The following is a 17,117-nucleotide window of genomic DNA, read 5'->3' on the forward strand; positions in this document are numbered from 1 at the left end:
GCTGTATGCTATAACTGTTTGTCAGGACGTTCCAGGGATGGTTGTTGGATGGAGAGAGACATCAACTCCATAGGCTGATGGTGGGAAATCTCTGTGAACTGAGAAAAACAAGCAGAGCAGAAGGGGTGAAACCAGGGCTGGCACACACTCCCATGGGGCTGAGAGTGCACTCGGGGCCACAGCTCAATCCTTATTGACAGTGCTTCTTGGTTCTGTGCCCTCCATAGCCATAAGCCGAACCACACTGGCTGCCTCTGTGTGAGCAATTGTGCCAAAGAGGAAAGCAAAAATCATTTTTCCAGCCCTAATTCTTCCAGACAACATTACACCAGCACCCAAGGATGACTGGCTCCTGGTCCCTTTGCTCTCCAGCTGAAGGATGTGGGGGGAGGAGCACTACTATGAATCATTGAAATGCAGCTACATTTCTCTGGGGCTCACCTAATGTTGCTGTTTTCCTGTAAAAGAGAAACAGACCATATTATTCCGAAAACAAAACACGGCAGGGAGAGTCGCAACAGTCCAGAACAAGTGAAAGTCAAAATGCCTGGAACAGGTGAAAAGTGCAGAAAAGGCTTCTCTGATGAAAACCAAAGAGGAATAGATCTCCAAGATCATTAAGATAAAGGCTGTTTGCCTCTCTGCCAGATCTCAGAGCTCCGCAAAGCTTCATTCGTTCTGATCTCCTTTCCTATCTCCTCTCCCCTCCCCACAGCCCCCGCTGTTCGGCACAGCCACCTCCATGCAGTTTGCTCCTCCAGACCATTACACAGACACGGGAAGCTGGAAGAGCTGTAGCTGATTGCACTGACTGGAACTGCAGTGTGGGCAAAGCTGGGGGAGCTGCAGGCAGCTCATAGGTAGTGGTGGAGAACCAAAGAGAGAGAAGGGTCTGAACAGCATCTGTGAGAAGCAGAGGCAGAGAGAGATTGCTGCCAAGACAGCAATCCTCAATTTATGGGACAGGAAAGCTTATTAAAGCAAAACAAAGAAAGAAAGAAATTAAGACCTGAAAATAAGGTTTGGTCTGAGCAAGGTAACATTCCCCTTTGTTTTGCATGTCAGACATTGCACATGATGAACTGTGAAGCTCTGGAAAGACACAAAGAAGAAAATTTGTTTGTTTTTTTTCTTTTGTTTTTCTTTTGAGTGAATTACAGATTAAACTGTAGATTTCTCCTATTTTTATGGAAATAAATGCAAAGTTATTAAAATGTTTTTAGTCAGCTGTAGTGGGTTATGCTATATACGGTTAACAAACTGACCTGCGCCCACTAATTCCATAGTGCTCTATTATTGTAACAGGGCTGGCTTGTTGATGCAATCAAAATGGGAGTATGTCTCATGCTGGGTGTCGGGAGTTGAGGCAGGTGTGAGCTCTCCAGCTGATACTGCTTGTACTGTCTTATGGATTTTGCTTGTTCTCAGCAAAGGGATGGCTGCTGATGGCTGCATGGGATTGGCACTGAAGGAAAGCAGATGAGGCAGAATGGCTGTGTGCTGCTATGCTTCTGCTCACAGCCTGAGAGGGGTCTGGTGGGCCTGGCACTGCCCATGGGTTGGCAGCCAGGAAGGAACAGTACAAACTCTGCTTTTCTCTGCTCTTCATCTATCCCAAAGACCATAGCATACCAAGACAGGGGCTGAAAGCTGTGTCAGCATCAAGTGAGAAGAGAAAATGATGCTCATCTGGGAAGAAGGAGAAATCAGCCTCATGTTCTTGGGTCAGATGGAGACAAAGATGTTCCTGGGTTCCCTCTTTCCATGGGGAATATCAGCAGATCAGGTACTACCTGGTCTTCTGTGATGGGGCAGCAGGGCCAGGCATAGCTTGGGGATGTGAAATTGTGTCTTTCCTTCCTCTTGCTTAAGATGTTTTGATTTATATACCTATTATTAGGTCCTGGCAACTTGAACAAATGTTTAAAGACAGACAGCTGGAGCAGAGAGATAACTCTCTTTATTGCTTTAAAAAATGGTAAACAGAATTTCTATTTTTGAAAAAGAGGACTTATAGATCAGCCAGTGTAACTTCCATCTCCAGAAAAGTGCTGGGACTACTAATCAAGCCCACAAACCTGTACTGAAACAAATCAAGGAGAAGAAATAAAAACAGTGAGAATGTGTCAGATCCAGTCTTTCTGTGACACTTGTGGATAGGAAAGAAGCAGCACATGTCATCCATCTTCTCTTTAACAAGGCTGCTGACATGGATGTGACACTCTCCAAAGCTTTTTGAGAAAACATTATCTGTATAAAACGGCTCAAGGTGGTGCAAAATGCTTAGACAAGCACACGCAGAAGGAGGATCTCACCACATCGCAACATCCCATGAAGTCCTGTGTGCTATGTTTTCTCCTACAAAGTGGAGTGGATTAATAAGAAGGCAATTCAAAGCAAAGCATAGGGGCAGAGCAGGATTACAATTAGAAATTACAATTAGTGCTTAGGATGTGAGGATGCTTACAGAAATGCAGTCACATTAACTTAGGAATGACCTATTCAACATATATGGCAAAATGCTGTGCAGCTGCTCTGCCAAACCAGAGCAGGATCACAATGGGTCAAGTTCATTGGTGGTGCAACCCAGATGTGAAAGGGATTGGCACTGGGTAGGCATGGTGCAGGCTGCTGAGGCCTCCTGCTCTGGTCTGCTGAGCATGCCCTCTGCTTGGGCTCCACGTCTGCAGTATATCACATGGAGGGAGGTGTAAGTCTGCTGAAGAGAGCCCAAGGGTCTGAAGGGAAGGCAAGTCATGCAGAAATTCAGGTCTCCTAGGAAGCACTGTGAAACTGAAGGTCAGTTTGGGGAAAACTGGGCGGAGGGGAACTCTAGAAAGTTTTTAGCTGTAGAATCATAGAATCATATAGAGCAATAGAATCATAGAATCATAGGCAATAGAATCATAGAATCATAGAATCCTTAGAGTTGGAAGGAACCTTTAAAGGTCATCTTGAACAGGGATGTGCACAGCTTCATCAGGTGCCCAGAGCCTGATCCAGCCTGACCTTTAAAGTCTCCAGGATTGGGGCACCCACCACATCTCTGGGCAACCTGTTTCATTGCTTCACTGCCCCGATTATAAAGAAACTGAGCATTTTGCTCTTTGTTTCTCTGTTGGGTAAGTCTAGAAGTTGCAGGCTTGCACTTCAGAAAGGAGCTGAATGGACAGTTGTTCAGAGTTGGAATCTCGTGAAAGAAATTCACTAAGAGGAGGATGGACTGACTTATGCCAGGAATGACTGGAGGAAAGCTGGCCTTGGCTTTGGGCAGGAGAATGTTTTCAGGTTTCTTCCAGATGTACCTCGCATGCCTGTATGGTTGTATGGATTCGTGGGGTGTAGTGCTCAGTTCCAGGCCTACGACAATGCTGCGATGTTTTATATCACTGCCTCCCAGAACAGCTTCACCAGCTGAACGCTGTTTCTTTTCTAAGAGAACCCCTTTCACTCAGCTCATCCGTGCTTCTGCTACACGAGACATCCTTCATCCCGCAGAGATCCTTAAAGAAAGCAGCGGTGAATCCCTGCAGAGAGCCCAGAGGTACCTTGGGGACTCAGGCGTTCCAAGAACCCCCTTTCTTGCCTCAAAGCACTGCCCATCCCGGCAGCCTTTCTAAACAACACCAACGAGAGCTCCCTCTGTTTCTCTGGGGAGCGCCGCGCACGGCAGCGCCAAGGAATGCGGCCTGCTGCGCTTGTTATGGCAGCACCGCCGTGATTTACGCCTGGCGGTAGGCCGCGGCGGAAGTAGCAAATCACCTCCTTCACACAGGCTCAAAAGGCAATTAGACAAATCCAAGGAAGAAATACCCACTGAGGCCATTAAACATCGCGTCTCGCTCCTGGTTGAGGAAAGCCCTGCATCACTGAGCGCTCATTGAGAGAACTGCGGAGCACTGCTGTTTTTCCACATTTCTCTGGCTGGAGGGAGCAGCCCCTGCCCTCAGCTGGTGGGACCAGCCCCGTGTGCACATCTGTCTGAGGTGCACACAGAGCTGGTGGGTCACTGTCGGGATGGGAGTGCTGTGTCTCAGCCTGGCCACATCCCGGGCTCCGTGCTTTGTGCTGCCGTTCAGGAGGAGCTGGGAGCCCTGGCCCCTCCCTGGGTAAGCTCATGGTTTCTGCTGCGAAGGATCAGGACAGGATTTAGCTCTGAGTGCTGCTTTGCCAAACAGATTCTCCCCTGTGCTGGGCAAACAGTGGTACGACAAACTGGCAAAGCAGATGCACAGCAGTGTGCTGTTATCTAAGCAGCGCTGGAATTTTCAGATGCAAATAGCTTATTGAGTTGGACGAAATGTGCGGCAGTAAGTGTTCTTTTCTAACTTCACTGTACAAAAATATCTCTGAATAATAGGATTGCATTTTTCTAAAAATATTCTTTGTTGATTTACAGCAGTATCACATTAAAGCATGGCATTGGATCTCCTTCATTAATGAAATAAGACTCAAAAGTCTCATTATACGAGTGATTTTCACAGAGTAACTCAGTAAGCTATTTTTAATATTCTCATGGAGAGATGCCAGAGGATAATATTATGCTCTATAGCAGAGAAATATACTTTCAGACAGATTTGATTGACACTGAAGTGTGCTTGAGTGCTCCACACGAAGTGCCCAAGGAGAGAGCAGCTCTATGGCTAGTGTTGAGAGAACCCTGGCAGAAGAACGTCCTGGTTACCACCCCATCAGTTGTGCTCCCCTCAAGTACCTGGGGAGGTCAGAAAGAAGGGATGGTTCCTCTTCCTTCTCCCAAGGCATCAGGATGAACCACTGCTGCTGTGCTTTCACACCAGGAGTGCTGCATCTCGCCTGGCTAAAGGGAACTGAAGGAAAACCTCTGCCCTTTTCCTGTGGCTCTCATAAAGGTTGGGATCCCGTCCCTTGCCCAATTTCCAGATGACGCACACTGCACCTTTTCCAGTGCAATTCTCTCTCTACTTTCTTCTCTCTTCCATGTCTCTCCACTTTCTTTATATATATATACAATATACTTTTGGTGCTGCAATCTTGTACCAGGAGCAAGGAGCACAAAACACTGCTGTCCTAAATGACGTACAAATGAGCAAAGCAATACTTTCATGCAGACTGTGCACCTTTGGTTGGAGCAAAGCACAGGCATGATCTCAGTTTCCTTTCTGCTATGCTGTGACTGCTCCTCTTCACATGATACCTATTCCAGACGGTCCCACACTGCAAGGGGCTATTTCAGGCCTAACGAGGGGCTCTTATCAACTTTCAGGCTCATTTTCAGTGGAGCAAATCACCCTGCTGAGTGAGCAGGATCACAGCACACGTGTCAGGGGCTGCCCGAGGCATTCAAGGCAGAAGGACATTTAAAACCACATTTCAAACTCTGGTTCAGTGCCTGACAAAGGCAGCCTCCTTCAGGGCCTCTAGAGCAAAGCTGCTAATTTTTCCCATTGAGAGTCCAAGGCTGCAGAGAGCTCAGGGCAGCAGGTGTCCATCAGGGAGATAAGTGGGATGGCTTTAGAGCTTCCAGGTGCATATTTGGATGACAGCAGCCAAAGCTTGGAGAAAACTCAAAATGCAGATCAGGAGATCTGATGTTATCCCTTCTGTGGTTTCAACAGAAGCATCAGGGAATGGGGGAATCTCACACCTTCTCAGGATAACTGTTCCATTTTGATTCTGCTCCCTGCTGGAAAGTGCCTGTATCCTCATCTCATCATTGGTATTTGTGCAGAGCTCGCCAAGGTGGCAGAGACGTCTCACGGCAATGCCAGCACAGGTAATGCCCAACCATTATCTTACATGACACACAGAGACTTAGGGTCTGTATGAAGCTCAGGTAATCTGCACAGCTCCCTCAAATTATTCTCATCTGTCCAGCAGATACTGCAAAGTAAAAGTCAAAATCAGCTGCCAAGTCTTATCTGGAAGCCAACATCACGCTCAGTCTTGGGAGTTGTTATTTAGAGCAATTACTGGGCCAGTGCAGCAGACAGTTCTGGGCCTTACACCTCAAAAAGCTGAAGTGATCATCACAGTCACACACGCTTGTCCCTGCCCTTACCATGCCCATCACAGCATTGTAGCTTGATCGCAGCATCTTGGGGTGATGCAGAACCATTCTGAGCTGTACCTGCCTGTGAAAACTTCTCATCAGCACTGAAGACACTCTTAGTCCAAAAGAAGTCTCTTGGCAGCACTATCCTCTGCTTCCAAATGGGCCTCAATTGCAAACAGCTGGTCCTAATTCTGAAACCCCAAGAACCACAGGATGAAACTGCAGCATGCTTGAAAGCACCTTCAGGAATCTCTGGCAAGATCTCCATTGTGACAATGATGTTTATGGACTACATGTATCCATCAGGAAGAGATCTGTCATGTTTACATTAACGTTACGATTCTTCTTGTTTTGCTAACATCTCTGCTAGTAACCGTGTTCCTTCTGAGCACTGCTTTAGTGGTTTGCAAATGCATCCCTGAGCACAGAACGTGCAGTGCTTCTCCTGCTGGCTTCATATGAGTCCTGTAACAGATTTGGACATCTATACTGTAACAAATCCACAGTCACCTTGGTCTCCATGCCTGTCACAGTGCAGCAGACCATGGCTGCTCATAGCTGCAGGCGACAGCAGCCCTGGCAGCCCAGTGCTCCTGCTGCTTGGGCAATGCTCCTCCAGTTGTGAACAGCCTCAAGCCTGTTCCAGGCTGCTCTGTGGTCCTGCAGCGCTTCTCGCTCCTATTCCCCTTGCAAACATAGGGGCTCGTTGCCAGGTTTTATGGATGCGCTGTTTGGCCAGCCTTCTGATGCCATCTCATAATTAGTAGTGCCTATATATGTCCTGGCCCCTTCTTTTCCTCTTGTCTTTAGCATCCCAGGGTAGCTGGAAGCTACGCCTTGGTGCGAGCAGTGCTGCTCAGTGTTTACTTTTACATTTCCAAACAATCTCTTGCATCCTGACCAGTTCAGCCATCCTTGGCTAAACGACATACCGCTGAGGACAATGTCTATTGTCCTGCATGCTGCTCACTGGCCAGAGGAGTGCTTCACATCTGGTATGAGCTCTGTGGGACTGTGGCTTTGGGAGAAGCACCCATAAAAGGAACAAATCAAAGTTCGTTACCTCAAGCCCATAAGCGTAGGGCATTCATGGGTAACAGCAATGTGTGCTGGACCTCTAAAAGCCATCTGCAAATGCAACGTCAGCCACTGTAGCTCCATCAGTGCCTCCTGCAGGTCTTCGTGGGTGCTGGACCACCCAGCAGCAGCAGGAAGATGAGGGTGGTGAGCACAGTGGTACTGGGAGAACTCAACAGGGCCCATGTTCTTAAAGCATGTCCCTCCCTGCAGCCTTCTAAGAGATGACACTGTGGATACTGAGACAGCTGCTGCCATTTCTGCAAATATGGCACTGTGTGCTTCAGAGTTACTCACAGATGGTGATTTATTTGCAGAAACTCTAGAATCTTCAGTTGATTTTTGATCCTTCTTCTGTGATGGGTGTCAAGTGTTGTAATTACTAAGCCTTAAGAGAGAACTCACTAAGATGATTCCTTCCCTACTGTAAAGAAACAAGCAGCAAAATTCAGAGAAATAAAGTAGCAGCAACACAGGGAAATTGGGCATGAGGAAATCCATGGCACAGCCAAGACCTCAACTACCAAAATGTTCCCAGTCCCAAAGTAGAGCGCAGGGAGACAGGGCAGAAGGTGGCATCAAAAAGGTGGGAAAGCAAAAACTGCAGCCATATGGTAAGGGAAGGAGAGGTCTTATCCCAGCCCCTGGTGAAGTACCCACACTGACCTCTTGTGTCCCCACATCATAGCCTCCAGCCTCTGAGAAGCAGGATTCAGGAGAACGAGGGAATAAAGACAAGGCAGCAGAGATTTCCTGTTCCTTCTGGGAGCTGGTGTGCAGGAGAAGCAATGTCTGTATAGCCCCAGGGTTGCAGCAGTAGCTATGGAAATTTTGCTGCCGCTCAGCAGCCTCAGAATGAGCAGCCTTCTCTCTGCAGTATTCTCTACTTCCAAGTCAGAAATGGAGGCCTGAATGCATATATAACAAAGACACAGATGTGAGCTTCCTCTCTTCTCATTTTAAAATACACGAGCTGGGTTGCACAGCTCTTTTCCCATCCATAGAGCTGTTCTCCAAACGCCACCCCAGCAAAATACTGGGAAGCAGCCACAGTGCTAAACATCTGCATAGACATATTGTGCCAGATGTAACCAGAAGATGATGCAGCACTGGGACTGGAGATGGATTCCTGGAAGTGCCCTCCACACCCACCCAAAACCAGCCATGAGAAAGCCGGATCTACAGCAAGAAACATGGGAACGGATTGCGAGGGCAGCCTGTCCGCTCCCCTGGGACATGCTTGTCTCACCAGCAGAGCGATGGGCACACAAGGGAGCACCAGGGCAGGCTGAGCTATTGCCAAAGGATCGTCACGGGCAGGAGCTAGCCCTAGAGAACTTCCTGGCTGGAGATCGGCTGTGGGAGCAAGCTCTATGTCTGTCCCACCTCTTTTTCTGGTGCTCCCCAGCTATCCATGAGCTCCATGACTTTGGGCACGCACCAGGGCCACCTAAACTTCACCCTCTACTGCTTCCAGTGCTGACGGTTTCCACTGAGTTCATTAAAAAAACAGCTCGCACTGCCCCACAGAGAATGTCGTGAGGGTGATTGGTGCTGTGTGGTTTCTGTGCCGTTCCTCTGTGAATTGTGCAGAGGTCAGACAGCTTGGAGTGAACTGCCTGCGGGGTTCTGCACGCACACGTGCACGTCCACGCTCACAAACACTTGCGCACACAGACGCAGATAGGACTTACGTACTTACTTTCCTTGTTGCCTCTTAATTTAAAACCCCATTCAGAGTGAAAATATCTGTTTCCTCTTTGTGAATGGACAAATCTAACACAGATGGCGCATTAACTGGAAACATCTTTTGTTCCAGTATGTTCGTGTATTCATTCTCTTCAAGGACAGAAGGTGCCATTTATGATCCTCTCTTCAGCATTCCTGATCATAGAATCATAGAATCATTTGAATTGGAAGGGACCAAATGTCATCCATCAGGTGCTCAGAGCCCTGTCCAGCCTGATCTTGGGTGTCTCCAGGGATGGGGCATCCATGACCTCCACCAACCTGTGCCAGAGCTTCACAACTATATTCTGAATCTCCCCTTCTTTCTGGGCTGCGAGAGCACATTGCTAGCTCATGCCCAGCTTGCCATCCACTGGCGCCTCCAAGTCCTTTTTGGCAGAGCTGCACTCAATCCTTTCATCCCCCACTTTGTATTGGTAGTGAGGGTTGCCTGGTGCAGACCTTGCACTTGGATTTGTCAAAGCTCCTGAGGTTCCCCTGGGCCCAATGCTCAGCCTTTCTGGGTCTCTCTGGATGGCATCATATCCCTTTGGTGTGTTGACTGTACCCCACAGCGGTGTCATCCGCAAGATCTTTATGACCTGGTGATCTCCCACTAAAAACTGTGATAAGTCACCATCTCCTTCCAGTACTAAGAAACCATTAGTTGAAAGGCTATCAGTGTCAGCAGTGACAGATCTGATGAAATGTGTTGAGGTGGAGCAAAGCTGACTTCCTTTTAATTGCAATGAAGTCTACAGTACTTCATGTCTCCTATAACAGCCTTTTGTGACTCCTTTGGGATTCCTGCTCCAAATGAGAGCATTGGGAAACCAAATATGAAGCAAGCACCTGAGAAAGTTTCTGTGAGGTTTTTGCCTAAATTTGTGATTTCTTTTTACATAGAAATGGACCATTTGGAAGGAACCCACTAATTTAAGCTGAAAGAGTTCAAGTGCTGCAGCTTACACTAAGTCCCTAAGTAAGCTGGCCTAGTCTTCTTATTGAAGAAATATTTAAGCCTCATTTCTTAGCCAAAATGCACCCCACTTCTGTTTTCAGCTAACAGATCCAGACAGAGACAGTATCAGAGATGATTTCCAGGTGAGAATCTGAAAATGGCCGAGCTGTCTATGTCTTAAGAGTGACCAAAGGAAGAGAGTAATATTGAACAAAAAGATGTCTGTAGTTAGAGAGTTCCTGAGTCAGAGATAAAATCTACATTTAATTGTTTTCAAAGGATTTACTGGCCATGTGCAATTCAGTACCTGCAAGACCACAAACAGACCAATTTCTCTCAACAGAGAGAAAGAAGGAAGTGGACAGTGAGAGAACAAGCATCCAGAAGATCCCTTTTCCTACCATTCCCCATTAGATTTCATACTTGGTTATGCGCATGCTTGTTCGTTATCATTGCAAATATCTCATTGCCTCCAGAAATACTCACAGATCAAGAAAGCAACACAGGAAAAACCACAACTGTAAATGATGTGAAACAGAAAAAATGGAAGCTCAGCATGGAGACATGAGTGCACTTGCCCTAGTGCAGCAGGGAAATGAAATCTTATAATTACTGACACTGTTTTATCACAGGCATGGCTACCACGGAAGACAAGAGGCTGAGCATGGATACTGAATGCTGTTCTGATGATGGTGTCAGGAGACCCAGGACACTGGGGGTTCAATCACAGAATCATGGAGTCATAGAATGGCTTGGGTTGGAAGGCACCCCAGTGATCATCAATTTCCAACCCCCAGACAACCTAATCCAGTCCTGCTGGGTGCTGAGCAATGGTCCTGGCCAGGGAGACACACAGGCAGACTGCAGCCTCACCCCAAGAATGGTTCCACTGAAGATAATGGAGGACCTGCTGGGCCTCAGCACCATGCTGCTTTGCAGTACTGAGGCTGTGATAATCAACAAAATGGGATAACCCATGGAAGCTTCTCCAAAGCTGGTTCAGCACACATCCCTGGTGAGCAGTTCAGTGGAGATGCAATGAAAAGGACCATGAAAAAATGACTGTACTCATTTCAGTTTGGTTTCTGAAGGAGGAAACAAAGCAGTAGCTCTGTGGGATGAAAATCCCTCTGAGAAACATCTCACAGGATACCTGAAAAAGAAACCCAGAAGTGATAGAAGTGAGGGGGTAAAGGTGGTCACAGAGAGCTGGGCATAGCCTTGTTGTTGGGTAGAGACTGGGCAGCTGGGTGCAACAAAGAGCAGTGCCAAGTCTGGCTGGGGGAGAGGGAAACTGACTGCAGTCTCCCTGCCACCCTCCTAACCCTGCAGAGAAGGGACCCCTGCCTGGGGAGCATGACCAGGACTCCTCTGTGTCCGTGGATTTCAGGGCTGGAAGATGAATGTGGGACTTCACACATGAGAAAAGAAGACTCGAGATGATTCTCAGTCTATCAGACATGTGGCTGCAGGATACAGAGGTGCACCTGCCTTGCAGGAAGTGCTTTGCAGGGCTGGCCATGTCTGCAAGCATCCCCATGTATTAGAAGTTCTGCAGCAGAGCTTGCTCTCCCCCAGCCAGTTCCTTTACCCTTGCTGACTGCAGCTAGCAAGGGCCAGGAGCCAAGAGCAAAGCTGATCATGAGGTGTCAGGAAATGTTTGCCATGACTTTATCCCTAAAATGACCCCTTGTAGGTATTTTGCTCAATAAAAGAAGGTCCTACCCAGCCTCTGTGGAGCACAGAGCAACATGGACCCCCAAGGAGGAGTGATGGGTCCCTGAGTGAACTCCTGTTTAAGTAACACCTAAATTCCAGACGGCCAACAGGGAACAGTGCAGGACAGTGACCGTCTCCACGGCAGGGCCCTCCTCTTGCTGCTGCTTTAATCACTCATCTAGACTGAGAACTTGGGAGACTTTTGAAGTGTGCCAGCAGGTGGGGTCCCACCTGCCTGTGTTAAAGAAAGAAAACAGATTCTAGAAACGAATCTCTTGGGGCTTAATAGAAGAGTGATGTGTGTGGTGCTTGTGCAAGTGAGATGCAGCTCTGAACTCTGTTATGGAAACTGTGCTCTGTGACAAATATGCTATGAATGACTCGTCCTGAAACCATGCCAACATGTAGGTGCTGCTATCACAACATTTGATGACTTCAACTTACTGTGAGCGTTCTTGTGATAAATCATGGAAAACCTTGCTTGTGCTATCTTTAGTCACTGCAGTGTTTCACAAGTCACTCACAGCTCTAAAAATACAGTTTATATCATTGGATTCCTGGAATTCTTTTAGTTCTTACATTCTGATTTAAGTGGCATTAAAGCTGGGCTGTGTGGTTCAAGGCTGCAGGCTGATATTTCATTGTGGATTAGATATCACCTGGGTTCAATACAATGTTTGCAATATTTATTTGATTTGGATCCAAAGGTAATTTGGAAAATCTTCATGTAGATACACCTCGTACCTGGCTATGTGGAACAAGGGCTAGATTTTGTTTGGGACTAGATAGTAATTTAATAACCTTTCCAATATAGAATTAAACTAAAACACATGCTCACCACAAGAGCTGAGAGGACTGTTTAGGGTTTTCTCCCCAAAACTTGCAGATACCTTTCCTCTTCTGGTCTATGCACTCTGATGTTGTGATGACTTCTGGGTCAGACATCTCTCTCTTCTTTATTTTTGCTTCACTTACGTGTCTTTCATAATAATTGTTGATTCAGGAACACCAAAAGCAAAAAAGTCTTGACCTCCCACTAGCCTTTCTGGATTTGATTACCAGCTCACCGATGGCTGATAGTTTGAGCAGAATTTAATGCTTTAATTTTCCTTGATAGCGACTATGAAGCACGTTACTTTTTTTTTTATCCCAACTGGCAGCTCAACAAAGCCCTGCAATAAAAAGCTCCATTTGTGTAATAAACTGTTGTACAATCTACTACTTATGAACATGGGTCCTGAAAATGTGCAACCTTTCTGCACATTACATTAAACGCAAACCAGATGGGCACTTGAAAATCCTCCCCTTGTTGCAAGGGGCTGAAGGAGCTGGTGGTCAGAGGGTCTACTTCACTATACAAATAAACAGAAAAGTTTAACTACATTGTTTTCCAAAATCAGCAATGGGAAACCTATGTGGAAACATTACGAGCAGTTAGCAAACGCTGCTGAACTGGAGTAGGCACAAGGGGAACTCTTCAGTTCTCTTAAATGCAACTGCCTAAATGGCAGTGGCAGGGTCCATCTCATGCAGCTTTCCAGCTAGCGGCCTCTGGCCCCCTGCCTACAGACCAGATACATGGCCTGCAGACGAAGCTCTGACACTCAAACATGGTTACACATTGACACTCTTGGAGAAACAAATGGATAGAATTAAACTCTTCCCCAATACATCTCAGCCAGAGCTCGTCATGTGAAGTCCAACAGTCGTTGGAGAGAAGTGAAACCTCCAGAGAGGACTGAGTCCATTCTGAGCAGGGTTTCAAAGGCAGAGAAACCTCATCAGACCACACAGACCTGATACTTAGGTAACTCTCTAGCTGAAATACATCTCACTCTCGGAGTCCTAGAGGCTGGGAACAAGGGATCACAACACTGAACCAAGGACTTTACTATATCTGGTTGTACCAGAAGAAGCCCAACACTTTGCACACTGAGCACGTGTACTGAAACAGCTTTTGAGCTGCTTGATAGCAAGTCACTCCTTCATGTCTTCTCATCCTTACTTGTGATTATAAGAGGTACCACAAAATTCTTTCTGAAATTCACCTGGCCAAATTGACACTGGTGGAGATGCTTGGCTAAAGTGATTTATAGAACTTGCATTGTTACTACCTTCCCTAGAGAGGTGTGCAGAGAGTCACATAGGAGATGGACAGGGTAAGGATAGTTTTGATGCAAGCCAGTGAAGATGAGCAGAGAAAAGTGTTGTACAGGTGTTACCATGGTATGGATGCCACAGATAAAGAAGAGGTGTGCAGCATGATGGGATGAGATGAGATGAGATGAGATGGGATGAGATGAGATTGGATGGAAAGCAGGATATTATCCTGAAGAAAATGACCCTGGGATCATTGATACTTTAGAATGCTATCACTGGCCCTAGTGTCAAGACCCAAGAAAGTTTTATGTGGATCTGGAAGGGAAAAGTAGCTTATGAATCACGAGGCTTCTTTAAGTATTGTCAGGGACTCTTATCTCACCAGTGGGCAACTCAATTCATTACTGAGGCTGAGTGGAACATTTGCTGAGGGTGAAGTTGCCTTGCTGAGCTCAAAATGACCTCTCTTGGCAAGGCAAAGTGCAACAGCTTGTAGTACTCAGCCAAGGTGCATACACAGTGGCTATGCGGGGAGGCCTAGTAGAGCTCACCTCTAAATCCAATATTATTAGTGATTTTCAAAAGGCCCACAGCCATGTTTTCTTTAGGCTCTTCCAAAACAGCTGTTCACAGCTCTGCTCAGTTCAGGCCAGTATGGCCCAGAACTTAGGAGGAAAAGAAGTCATTGAGCATTTAAACACCATGGCCCATGGAACTGGGCACAGTTTTAGTATGTCAAGGCTGAAGGACAGCCTGAGAATGTACCTTTCCAGAAGCAGAGAAGGAACAGAGACTGGGGAGGCAGGCATCAGGATTCCTGCTCAGGGTTTGCGTACCAGTATCCTCTGTTCTGAGCATATTTATCCAGTCCTGGGCTTTTGTAGGTCCTGCTGGATGGGCTTTCTCCTTTCTCAAAGGTGATTTATTTTTACAAACTTAAATGAAATCTCCTTAGCCATTTCTGAATAATACAAGAGTTAAAAAGACTATTTTCCTATTTAAAGATATACTAGCTAGACTGTTTTCATTAAATCAAAATTAAGTCAAATAAAGATTGTGATTTGAAAGTTCAGACTCAAGCAGGAGCTCTGAGGAGCAGTGCCCCTGGGAGATGGGTGTCTGTCCAGGAGCACTGAACCCGACAGATCACCAGCTGATGGTGGATCCCTGCTCCTTCCTGCTGCTTTCCTCCATGCATTTGTGGGATGGAGGAGAATGGCAAATACAGTTGCACAGATAACCTTAATGGGCCTGGGAAACAAGCAGAGAGTGATTTGTTCTTTTTCCTCGCAGCAATCCCACAGGTACTGACCTTCCTCCTACAACAGAAGACAGGATGGAAATTCCCTCCTGTGACCACCCAATGAAGGGTACCAAGCTGGATAAGGAGACTCTGCCTCAAGGGTACAAATCTGCTTCAGAACTCTGTGGTGGCTTGCAGGGCAAAGGCAGGTGACTGCTGTGTACCACTGTAGAGGATCACCGCAGAGCTGGAGATGCCACCCTTCCTCATTTCCCTGCAGGAGCTGTCCCAGCAGGGACCATGACATCAAGGCAGGTCTGGGCATCACACGAGATGTGTGATTCTTGGCAGGCCCACCTGCTCCTGAGATGATGTGAGATGAAGGAAGATGGCTATTCCTGAGCAGGGTCAGTAGGAAAAGCCGAGCCCTCACATTATCTGAATGTGCTAAAGAAAGGGAAAAACAGCAAAAGGAGGAGAGCAAAGGGCTGGAGGGATGCCCAGCCTATACAAACAACCCACGCAGGAGTGGAGCCATGTCTTGATGGACCACCAAGCCGATGGTCATGCAGGGCATGAGTCTCCAAGAAACATAAATTGGAAAGCTATAGAGGAAATATGAATGTTATGCATCACCAGGCAGTCTTAACTTTGTCATTTCACCGGTCCACATCATTGTTGCCTTTGGTATCACGTTATCTTAAGAATACTTCGATATCTGAGACTGTAGGAAAAAAGTGCACTCATTGGTGTTACTTAATCTGACTATGGGCAGAGTTTGGGCCTGATTCTCTGCTGTGTTATTCCAGGCTGACACCAGTACATTGCCATGATGACATCATTTGGATTATTTCTGATTTATAGTGATTGAGAAAAATTGGGTCCTGTACAATAATGCAAACAATCAGAGACACAAAGCAAAAATAGTGCCTTCAAACTGCACTTTCACATTGCATGATATTTTGAACTCTTAATATTGAAAGCCTTAGAGTGCACAAAGAGGAATTTTCTTCATTTCTTATATTATACAGTTGCCTGAAAGAAATGGCAAACAGCTCCTCAGCCTGAATATCCTTTGCATAGGCTGAATTGTGTTGTTTTTCTTTTTCTATCAGCCTTCTTCCAACAGATCTCCCCTGAAACCTGGATCAACGTCTGCCAACATGACTAGTTTCTAGACACATGGCCAAGGAAACAAAAATGATCCTTGCCAAGGCCCAGGCCAAGTTCACTGATCTGAAGCAAATTTACTGAACATGAGATTACTTGAAGCATCCAGCACTCTTTGAGAGCAGAACAAGTCTATCAGAATGTTTGCAACCAAAATCCTGCTCGACTGTCCAACCTCACACCACACTTACTCCCCAGCAAATTCCATTATTATCATCAGAACATCACTCTCTTCCTCAGACCTTGAAATGCTACATTTCAGCCCCAAATTACAGCAAGCACTTGGATGCAAAGAGCATAACAACTACCTCATGGCTGACAGCAGTACTTAAGCACGACAAGAAATATTGAGCTGAGGAGCCACTTCCATTAAATCTTAAAATGCTGCCACCAGAAATACCTTCAAAAACACCACAGAAAAGAATAATGATGAGCCACAAGCCAGCACACACGAAAGATGCTGCTCAGCACTGATCCAGTTGTGCACGCTCACTTTCCCCCTCTTGCTGCCACTGAGAGGCACTCACCATTCTTCCGCTCCGCAAAGGGGGGTGGCTGGAGCTTGGTGCCATCCCTCACTTCACCCGCAGCCTTTTCTTTGGGTGCCTTCTCTTCCTCATTTCCACCTGGTGCACTTTTGTGGTCCGAGCGGTCCTGTTTGATCACACCATTCATCACCGTGCTTGTAGGGTCCGGTGCAGATTCTGACTGCTCCACTTTGGATGCTCAAATGGAGAACCAGACACCAAAGTGACCTCTGGAAGAGAAGAAGAGCAGGTAAGAACGAAACTCCCAATCAGCCCTTGGGATCGTGAATGAAGACTGGTGTTTGTAAAGCAATCAGACCACAGACATGCATTAGCAACATTTCAGAGGAAGGCTTCAGGATTTGTTACTGCCTGCTTGATTCTGTCCACCGTGCCGGCTGGGTCTGCATCATTGGCTGCTTTGCTGGACAAATTTCCAACCATAAGCACCGGATATCTGCAGAAAGCCAGGGATGTTGTGAAAAAACAGAGTCATGGGGAATCCGCCTAAGAGAGCACTTGAACTGTTTGAAATGCAGAACAGATCTATAAATGGAG

The 17,117-nt window shown here is 46.7% G+C and overlaps 1 protein-coding gene across 7 annotated transcripts in view; it reads right to left on the reverse strand.

The window, feature by feature from the left end:
- MYOCD (myocardin) overlaps positions 1-16,804 on the reverse strand; it is a 99,684-nt gene extending 82,880 nt beyond the window's left edge. For 4 of the 7 annotated variants that reach the window (XM_010721195.2, XM_031556284.1, XM_010721190.2 and 1 more), the window contains exon 1: positions 16,560-16,804. In XM_010721195.2, coding sequence (XP_010719497.1) covers positions 16,560-16,707 — 148 coding nt within the window. In that variant the 5' untranslated portion in view covers positions 16,708-16,804. The remainder of the gene's footprint in view (positions 1-16,559) is intronic. The other 3 variants (XM_019621580.2, XM_031556285.1, XM_010721193.3) reach the window with 1 other exon arrangement.
- Between the last annotated feature and the right edge of the window lie 313 nt (positions 16,805-17,117).

This window comes from Meleagris gallopavo, chromosome 20 (genome assembly GCF_000146605.3).
Source record: "Meleagris gallopavo isolate NT-WF06-2002-E0010 breed Aviagen turkey brand Nicholas breeding stock chromosome 20, Turkey_5.1, whole genome shotgun sequence".
In the NCBI taxonomy this organism is placed as follows: Eukaryota; Metazoa; Chordata; class Aves; order Galliformes; family Phasianidae; genus Meleagris; species Meleagris gallopavo.